This window comes from Macrobrachium nipponense, chromosome 37 (genome assembly GCF_015104395.2).
Source record: "Macrobrachium nipponense isolate FS-2020 chromosome 37, ASM1510439v2, whole genome shotgun sequence".
Classification (NCBI taxonomy): Eukaryota; Metazoa; Arthropoda; class Malacostraca; order Decapoda; family Palaemonidae; genus Macrobrachium; species Macrobrachium nipponense.
In genome coordinates this window covers 61,179,952-61,190,788 of record NC_061097.1, presented here as the reverse complement: position 1 = coordinate 61,190,788, position 10,837 = coordinate 61,179,952, and the positions used below count along the sequence as shown (strand labels likewise).

At 36.2% G+C, this 10,837-nt stretch overlaps 1 protein-coding gene across 1 annotated transcript; it reads right to left on the bottom strand.

Moving 5' to 3' along the window:
* Positions 1-6,293: 6,293 nt before the first annotated feature.
* LOC135209400 (uncharacterized) lies at positions 6,294-8,202 on the bottom strand. The gene is made up of 3 exons (XM_064242094.1): positions 8,059-8,202; positions 7,620-7,839; positions 6,294-6,349 (listed from the first exon to the last, which is right to left on the bottom strand). Exons 1-3 carry the CDS (start codon positions 8,200-8,202, stop codon positions 6,294-6,296), a joined length of 420 nt encoding a protein of 139 aa, XP_064098164.1.
* Positions 8,203-10,837: the final 2,635 nt, after the last annotated feature.

The window sequence follows — 10,837 nt, the reverse complement described above, 5'->3', positions numbered from 1 at the left end:
GAGGATGATGAGATGGATTTCAGAAATATCACTACTGCCAAGGGGAGAGAGTAGTCAAGATATAAGAAAAATGTATGGTATATGTAATGTAAGGGATTAGGCTAAGGAAGCTCTTCTAAGGTACTATGCCCTTATAATAAAAAGAGAGGAGGTGGAACTAATCAAGAGAGCTGAGAACATGCCAGGTTTGGGGAGGAGGATTGTGGGCCGTCAGCCGATCAGATGGATGGATGTGGAGAGGAGGGATATGGATGAGGTGGGACTGTGGGAAGAAAATGCAAGAATTCGAAATAGATAAAGAAAGTTGACTTAAACGGCCGATCCATCTGTAAAGTAGGATTAATCAGGTCGAAAGAAGAAAACGATGATATATATATATATATATATATATATAATATATATATATATATATATATATATATATATATATATATATATATATATACACACACAGCTGACCAACATAGCACTGCCTGGGAAGACTGGATGAAAGTCTATGTGTAGGAGGAGGAAAAAGGGAATGGGGAGTAGGAGGGGGATGGGGAGGGTAAGGGAAGAGGGAAGGGGAAGGAAGTAATGTGCTTTCTATTACATTTAATCAGGCATTACTGTGCTGTCAGTCCCTTTTATCCAGGGATTACTGTAGTGACTGTCCCTTTTATCCAGGTATTACTATGCTGTCTGTCCCTTAAACTAGGTATTACTGTACCCTCTGTCCCTTTTAGCTAGTCATTATTGTGCTGTCTGTCTCTTTTATCTTGCCCCTTTTATCCAGGAACTACAGTGCTGCCTGACATCTTTAACCTGTAGTTCTATACTGTATGTCACTATTATCCAGGTATTACTGTGGTGAATGTACCTTTTATCTACGTATTTCTCTGCTGCCTGTTACCTTTAACCAGGTATTACTGTAGTCTCTGTCCATTTGATCCAGGTATTATTGTGGTGAATATCCCATTTATCCAGGTATTACTGTTGTGACTCTTCCTTTTATTCAGTTATTACTGTGGGGAATGTTCCTTTTATCCAGCTGTTGATTTGCTATCTCTCTGATTTAACCAGGTATTAGCATGATGTCTGCCCCTTTTAACTTGTTATTACTGTGCTGCCTATCCCTATTATCCTGGTATTACTGTGGTGACTGTCTCTTTTATCCAGGTGTTACTGTGGTGACAGGCCTTTTATCCAGTTATTACTGTACTGCTTGTCCCCTTTATTCAGGTATCATTGTGGTGACTGTCCCTTTTACCCAGTTTTTACTGTGCTGTCTATCACCTTTAACCAAACTCCCTCGTTGGCCGAGTGGAATTCACGCTGGGCTACCAATCCGGTGTTCCGAAGTTCAATTTTCGGCTCGGCCAACGTGGAACCAGAGGAATTTATTTCTGGTGATAGAAATTCATTTCTTGATATAATGTGGTTCGGATCCCACAATAAGCTGTAGTTCCCGTTGCTAGGTAACCAATTGGTTCCTAGCTACATAAAAATCTCTAATCCTTAGGTCCAGCCCTAATAGAGAGCTGTTAATCAGCTCAGTGGTCTGGTAAAACTAAGATATACTCAACCTTTAACCAGGTATTATATTGCTGTGCTATCTGTCTCTTTCATTCAGGTATTGTGGATATTATTGTGGTGATAGCCCCTCTTATCCTATTATTACTGTGCTGTCTGTCCCTTTTGTCCAGGTATTACTGTATTGTCTATCACCTTTAAATCCAGGTATTACTTGGCTGTCTGCCCCATTTCATCTGGAGGTATTACTGCGGTGACTGTCCTTTTTATCCAGATATTACTGCGCTGTCTGCTCCTTTTAATCCAGGTATTACTGTGGTGACTGAAAATAATGTTTGATTATATATTTCTATGCTCTCGAGTACATGGAATGAAGTATGATTAACCAGAAGAGTATACTTACCTCAAAGTAACAAAGGGAATGGAGAAGGGGGATGGCGGAAGGGTAAGGGGGCAGGGGTACGGATTTGGAACCTAACCTTGTTATCTAAGTTGGGTCAAATGATGCCATGTGCCAAATTTCGCCTGGATCGGTAGGGCGGATCAGATTTTTATAGATCACAAACATACAAACTAACATACAACCGTTCACACACACACACACACACGCACACACACACTCACACACACGCACACACACACACCACACACATATATATTTATATATATATATATATATATATATATATATATATATATATCTATACATATATATTGTCACGTGGAAAGGTCGCTGGGGTGTGAAGATTGCTGGATCTTTATGGCCCTTGATACTATATGTAATTGAACTTGGATTTCACAACCTACTACTAAGCACTTAAGGGACTCGAGTCATCGTTTTTTTCTCAAATATCTTTCAAATTGATTATTTGATGGAATAGTGGTACTTTAACACAGTGTACAAGACATCTCACCCTAATTTTTTGGTAATATAGTGCATTGTCCAATAGTGTTAGTTACGGCGTTTACTCTTGACTTACAAGGTGTTGCCAAGCATTGCCAACCAGTGCTTTCGAACACATCCTTTATCCCCATCCCCATCCCTTATTTTCAGGAATTTAACACGCAAGGTGTTTTTGTTATAGAAAAGGTATCAGTTTTTCGACTCATTCATAATCAGTTAAAAAAATAAAACGAAAATTTTTCATGTCTTTTACAGGTTTGTATCTATTTTTGCAGCATCTGCAAACTGTCATAATAATTGAGGAGTAGCTCGTTTTTTGTTCCTTGACGGCAACAGGGCAAAAATGCTAGTGATGTTTATCAAAAGATTTCATCACTTATATAATATGAATATACTTGTTGCTTATGAATCTTGAATGAGTATATAAAAATGAAAATGAATAAGTTGATTGATCTAAACACTTTCCCAAGTGATATTTTGTTTGTTCCATACTATACTCTATATATATATATAATATATATATATATATAGATATATATATATATTATAAATATGAATATATATGTATTATATATATATATATAAAATATATATTATATATATATATATATATATATATATATTATACCTAATATTATTATATATATATGACCTGATTTTCGATCATACAAGGGTTCTACCAGTACAATGAAACGTGTAAGATAAAATTACCACAGTGTATTTTCCATAATAGTTACACAGGGCCTGTTGCTAATATTACGCTACTAATTATATGTTATTATATCGTCGGAAGGTACTCTAAGCGACACGCACCGCCACTGTCTTTGAGATGCGCCCTGACCCGCCGTCGACCGACTAATTCCTACTGACTCTTAACTTTTCAAACTGAACTTGTTTGGGTCACAGGCCTCTTATAATTGAAAGGAACCAATAAGGGTCTTCGATGTATGGCACTCATGAATCACCCACGCCACGATATGTATATATACATATATATATATATATATATATATATATATATATATATTATATATATGAGTGTGTGTGTATATATATATATCACACACTCATATATATATATATATATATAATATATATATATATATATACATATCTATCTACCTATCTCTCTATCTATTATACATACATACATACTACATGCATATATATATATATATTATATATAATATATATATATAAATATAATATATATATTAATATATATTTATAATCTGAGAGTGTCTGTCTATAATCAAAAAAGTGAAAGCTGAAGACATTATGGTCTGAATAAGCAAGTAATGCAGCAAGAATGCTATTCAGTTATGAATAGTTCCTTTGTAAGTTATCGATACTTAAGTATTTTCTATTTGAAGAGTTGCTGTAATAACAATAATAAAGATCTCGAAGGACAAGTGATCTTTCCATCACTTGCCTGTTTTGACTCAAGCATTTTTATGACCATTCCTATGAACGATGATTTCTACTATGCTGAAAAGACGTTTATTATCGATTTAAGTTCAAGAATTTCTTTTCTTCATGCAGTCCGTTAATCCTCTGGGGACCATTTTCGTGTCTGGCCTTTTTTACAAATGAAATACTTCTTTTGAGGATGAGATTTTATAGCACAATATGTTTGAATATAAGAGACAATACTGCATCGAGTCGCAAATACTGTAAAACTTGAAAAAAAAATGCAACTATAAGGCAACATCTGACATCGTAGTGCTGAGATGGCAAGGGCCGTGAACTTATTAACAATAACCGCAAGCTGCCGAAGAATATCAGTTATATAACATTTTTGTCCGGTTTCAAACTTCCCATTGACCTTTCCCCAGAACAAACTTTGCTTCTATTTTTCCTTTATCGTATTGCGCTGCATCTCTGTACACCCTTTCCAAAGTTAATTATTGTTTTTATTTACTAAACGGAGCGCTTAACATTAAAACGAACATAACCCCTGTCTGCTGTGACGGAAGATCCGATCTCGATAATGTATTTCTTGTCATGAGATTCCTTCGACAATTCCAATAAACCTAAAGTTTAATGGTATCACCAAATAAAAAAAAAAATCTGCTTTCATCTATCATGCAAAATACGTCGTTTTCTCGTCTTATAGAAATATCGCGTGAGAATATATCGTTGACTTTTTATGCCTTAAAGCCGATAAGAATGGAATTGAGTTTTTGCACGAGAACATGGCTCAGATGATGATCTTGCCATGCATTATTTTAACAAAAAGGATATTTGTAGTTAAAGTTTATATCAAATGCGTCGAGGTAAACGTACGTGATAAAAGAAAACCAAAGTTGCCTGAGGAAGTTATACACATACGATAGTTTTGTGAAAAAATATGCTCTTAATTATCTTATCAGGCGTTACAAAATTCCTTTACTTAAAGATTTCTTTTCACCCGAAAAGCTGAAGTTTATAGGTCTCTCGAGATCAATCTATACTCCGTTGTAAAGTCTCAGTTCAGTACTTTAATTGGCTTTTGGAGGTTCTGGCATTAACTCGCAATGATATATAACAATTAATATTTCAGTGTGCGAATGTATAATCTATTCACCTACCATTTGATAGAATTTATTATTAAATAAATCACCGAATTGTTATTTGCAGAGCGCTTTTGTTTAGGTTAGAACAAAACTGTATGGCAATTTTCGCTCCTAAATCAATAGAAGGCAAGAGCCCAAAATGTGTTGACAAAACTATGTGAGCAAAACACAATTATTGTAAAATGTTGACACATTAGCCTTCGAAGATGTGAGGCTGCACTTTTTCCCCTCAACCTTTTTTTGGGCGTCGTGAATTTGTTATAATAAAAACGTAAGCTCAAATCACTACCATTTCAAAGGACATTTTTCAGTTTCAGTTCCGGGCAAATCCCCCACCGGATTTTTGAATAAAATACTAAAGAAAAAGAAACATTTTCATCTCTGTTCTCCCAAAAGGTGTAAATATTTTAATATTTGGTGATGTATTACGTCAGGTGATCCTTAGTCTTTTGACTGAAAGATCACAGTTTTCTCTTCTGGTTTTGGTCTGTTATTAATCACTGATTGTCCTTCTTCCTTAACCTCAGTATCAAAATCTAACTCGTCTATATTAAGGGAAAATCGCTTAAAATTAAGAAAGTATTTCGTCTGGAACTAAGTGACAAAGTGCCATTTATTTCCAATACACCCAGAAAATAGTAAAAAGGACATAGAATGACATCTTTGTTGGAACAATGTTGTGGAATTCTGAGACTTCTAAGCCTGATGCCACGAATATCAAAACCGGATCACCTTCATGACGTCGAAAAGAAAAGTTTGGGTTCCTTTTATCCAGAAAATTATTTTTTTGGTTGTAGAAAAAAAATGTAACTTTGAGGCTGTAGACAATTGGTATAATAAAAAATGAAAGTTTTATATGTAGGACGAGCATTTTAACTATCTTAGGTTAGAGTAAAAAGGCATAAAATGCGCTGAAGAAATCGAGTTTTCTGTACAACGTATAATGCTGTATGAAACTCGATGTGCGGCAAGATGAAACCCTCAGCCAGAAGCACGATCCAAGTCTAACTCTTCAAGGCTAACATTATTCTTAAAAAACTAAAAAGCTTCTGAAGATAGAGGACTGCAATTTGGGATGTTTGAGGGTGGATGATCAACACACCAATTTGCAGCCCTCTAGCTTCAGTAGTTTTTAAGATCTGAGGGCGGACAGAAAAAGTGTGGATGACAAACAAAGCCATCTCTCAGTTTTTTTTTTTTTTTTTTTTTGTTTTTTTTTACAGAGAACTAAAAGGGAGGAAGGAATATTGTACAAACTCCTTTCTTTCCAAAAATCTCACGATACGAATAACAAACTTAACTTTGGTTAATTAAATATTATGTCAAGTAATGGAGGAGAGTGCGGGGAGGACTGAGGGTCCGTCAACAAAAGCATAGACTGAAACGGGGTATGAGAGTAACATAATTATTAAAACGGATAGAAATAAAGTAATCTAATAAAAATAAAGTTATACCAAACGAAAAGGAGAAAAAAAAATAAGGAAACAAATGGAATGGGAATGAAGTTTTCTTCAGAGTGACGTCCAGTGCATATCATGATACACGAGGAGAGAGAGAGAGAGAGAGAGAGAGAGAGAGAGAGAGAGAGAGAGACCGTGTTTTGTGTGTTTGGTAATGGACCCTTGCAAATCATTTTTGAAACGGGGGGGGGTTTATCTTCTCTTGGCACTCTTGGCTGTCTTGTTTCCTCTCCCTCAAAATTTCCTTTCATTTCTCAGACAGCTCAGAGGGACGTGAGGATCTGCTAAGGTCTTTGTTTCTATTATTATTTTTTATTTCTTTTAAAACCTCGTGCGTTTCGTCATGATTTATTTCTATTTATCGTTTCTCCAGTTCAGCCAGAATTTGTAATGGCATGATATAAAGGGATACTTAAAATGACTGTAGGACATACTGTAACATTAAGCAAGATTTGCATGAATATGGAGCCTTTCTTACGTAATATTACAGTATATATGAAAGCGTATATGCTGTTGTGCCAGCTTCCATGAATATGTAAGCAAGCACCCCAGCACATGTTTCCATCGACAGTATATGAGAAAGAACGAAATATTTTACATTCATCCATAATACTTGATTTCCATTTTTATAGGCTTAGGCAGTGCCATCAACCAGATACTTTGCTGTTTCTTTTTTGGAACATACGATACTCTATCGTGTGGAAAAATCATAAATGTAATGAAAAATAACATGAAAAATTATTGTGGTGTACTTGTAACATTTTCTGAGGATATGACACTTCTGTGAATTTAAAACACTCTGGGTACATTGTGCTTCCCCCTTGTACAAACTGTGCTGTTGTAAGTAACATAATAACAGTATGAGTTTTAATAGTTATTCATTTCAACTTTGCTAGATGTAATGACAGAACATGGTGGAGCGAGAGAGAACTTTGGGTGATTGTTTAGCGCAACTAAGCACAAGTTAAGACGTACGAGGTCATGATGCCTGACTGTTGTCAGTTTGCGTGTTATAGCATAACATTTATTTAGCAGAAACAAAATACATGCTTCTCCCAAGATCACTGCAGTTTGTCACATTGCTTTTGTCTGCTTCTCTAACCAGGATGTAATCTATTTAACTTTACACTCCTCCACTTTCATAAATTATCAAGTACTTATCTAACTTTTGAAACCATGTGTTCATACAGGCCAATTCAAAACTCTGAGCCATCTGCAATAAATAATCCCCATCTTCATTTCTAATTCCTGACCCATGGCCTCCGTGTACTTCCTCATACCCATCTCCTCTCTCTCCCACACTGCCATTCATATCAGCTCCTATTACTAATTTCTCCTCTTTCACTGTTCTAAAGGCAGCCTCAAACTCTTGTCTAAATAATTCTTTCTCTTCCTCTTTGCATCCCATCTGAAGGGCGTATGCTGATGTTATATTTATTACATTGTCCCCTATTATTATTGGAATCTTTAAAAGCCTATCTATCATTTACTCTCTTTACTTCTACTACTTTTTCCTGCCAGTTGTTACTTACTATAATTCCAACTTCACCTCTTCCCTCTCAAGACCAGCTGAAATAGAGCTTATACCAATTTCCTATCTCTCTAGTTCCGCTCCTTTTCCACCTACTCTCCTACGTTCCACGTACTTGCTCTTATCTTCCACTCTTTCACTAACTTCTTTGGCCTCAGTCGAACCCTGTGGTACCCCTCTCCCATTTATCACGCCAGAAGGGGGATTCTGACGCGCGTCACTCACATGGGACGCACTCATATTCCTTAAGACATCAGGCACGGTTTATTGTTTGGCAAAGTGATTTTTATGACTACATGCCCTTACTGTCATCAACCACAGTTATTGGCGGTGGGCCTAGCCTTTGGCTGAAGAATCCACCTGCAAGACAGCAGTTTCCACAGTTATTGGCAGTGGGCCTAGCCTTTTTACTAAAAAGTAAAGACTGCAAAGCAACAGCTGTCTTTATAGTCGCGTTTTAAACCCACAGAAACTTAGGTGGTACATTCTTACACCCCTGCCACAGGTAATGGGTGCGTTCTGGTTACTGACCTGTAAAGTGTGAAGACCACCACTGAGTGTTTGTAACACATCTGAATTTGCCTATTTGCAGATTTCCTATCCTCTCTCTCTCTCTCTCTCTCTCTCTCTCTCTCTCTCTCTCGTTGGTCTCAATTACTGGAACTGATTGGTAAAACGGTTACATTTGACTGAAACACTAGATACACAGAGAAACTGGTCTAGATTTTGAGATTTGGGAATATTTACGATGCCTGATGATACATTTCTCTTAGTTGTGATGCTATTTTGTTGGATGATAAACTTTGAATTAAAATATTAGTAGAATATGGTTAGAAAATTATCAGTGTGAATATAACATTTGCAAGGTAATAGCTAATAAGCTAAAAACTATACATTTTCTCTTCCCACATGATCGTGATGTCAACAGTTATTCATATTTATAAATCAATAGAAAAATTGATTCTATTTCCTTGCTCTATAATCATTCACTTGTGATTGTGCTTGCTCCTACCAGTTAACAATACCATTTCCAACGTTAGGCAGTCCAGCCTCTATATACTATTTTTTTCGTTATTCCACAAATAGACGTCGAATCTACTGATCCTTTCCCAAAGATCTTACGTCATTTTCTTCATATATATAAATAATGAAAATGGAACCACGACGCATCCTATTCCTAGACTCAGGCATATCTTTACACCAAGCTAAACAAAAAATCGAGAGAATGTTCGCAAACTTTTTGATAAAATATTTCAGATTCTTTCTCCCTTGTGAGTTACTTACGGGTCAACAGAAACGCAAAGTTCGCAACTGATGACCTTCGAGGCAAAGAAGAGGATTTGCGCTGCCCTTTGTTCTTTATTCCGATTGTTAACTAGAAACGAATAAAAGGCTTCATATATTGAAGCTATTTTCGTTCTTTTACGTCTTTCATTATGATTACTCTTGTGTCATTAATGTTCAGGAATAAAAGCGGGGTATAAAGAGTTTATTATTTCATCCTCTTGATATTATGTGTTTTTTTTTAGCCTAAGAATATTTCTAAAAAAATATTTATATTTTCCAGCCCTGAGATTTGCGAAAACAATTAGCCTTAAAAAGCGGAGCCCAACATAGGAATAAAGTTATTTAGTCCCTTGAATCAGGCATTCTGAACTTCATAAGCCTTTGTCCTGCACGCACATTCAAAACATGAATTTCCTTTGTCATCTTCGGTAAATTATACTAGGAACTGTGCTTTCAATTTAAGATTACGTTTTCGAAAGGAAATGTGGGAGCATAAATGGTTAAATAGGAAAAAGCTCGACGATGTTGAGACGAATTGATGGGATAGTTTGTCTGGCTTAAGAAGAAACAAAAAGGTAAGAACCACGGAAATAAGTCGAAGTGGCATAATTTTAGTGAAGATCAAAGGATGAATTAGTGATTCAAGATGGCCCAGTCATGCAGAAAGAATGGAGGATGACAGGATGATGAAAAACGAGAGCAATTCTTTAATGCAACAATAGGAGACGAGAGGAACACTTTGAAAGTGCTTGATGGATGGCATGAAAAAAGTATTGGAAAGGAAGGACTCCAGTATTCAGGAAGTACGGGAAGATGAGGTGAATGGAGCAGTGAACCTTCTCCGTAGTCATGAAACAGCTGATGTGAACGTTCCGTGCAAAGTTTTCCCCACGATTCAGCGGTCGAAGTATGAATGCAGCAAAGACTATTGTAATTCGAAGGCATTCATCGTTATGGGAAGCTCATTATGTAAATCGTTCATTTCCCTTCAGTTGATTGGCAGAAGGCAATAGACTGTTGCTTTGAGCAAAACTGTAGACAAGTAGAAGTCACACAACCTGACGGCTTTCATTCTTGGATAAAGTCCTACGAAGGTCGGGAAGGAAGAATGATAATTTTCAAGAAGTTCGAAGCTTCATTAATTACAGGAGAAAAGTTACTTAGGAGTGGTTGATAAATTCCTTCATGTCTTCTCTCTCTCTCTCTCTCTTAGCATTAAAGCTAGAGCTAACCCAATTTTTAATGAGTTACATAAATATTTTTCATATAAGCCTTACAAGGCCAGCTAAATGAAACTATATTTTTCTATAATTTATAGATATAGTCACATGGAGGGTTGGCCGGGAGGTAAAAATGGCTCTAAAATGACCTTGGCAACTAACACACTGACTGTCTTTGGTTGGCCGCCCTTCAGTGAACAGAAAAGAAGTTCTTTAGTGATTATCAATACCTGAATAATTACTTAAGATTTAAGGCAAACTAAGGGTATCCACTAAATACATATAATTCACTAAAGGGGGTCAGAAGAAGATATTCAAGAGCTAACAATAAAGCCCCGAGGCATTACCAGTTACTGTACAACTGACAA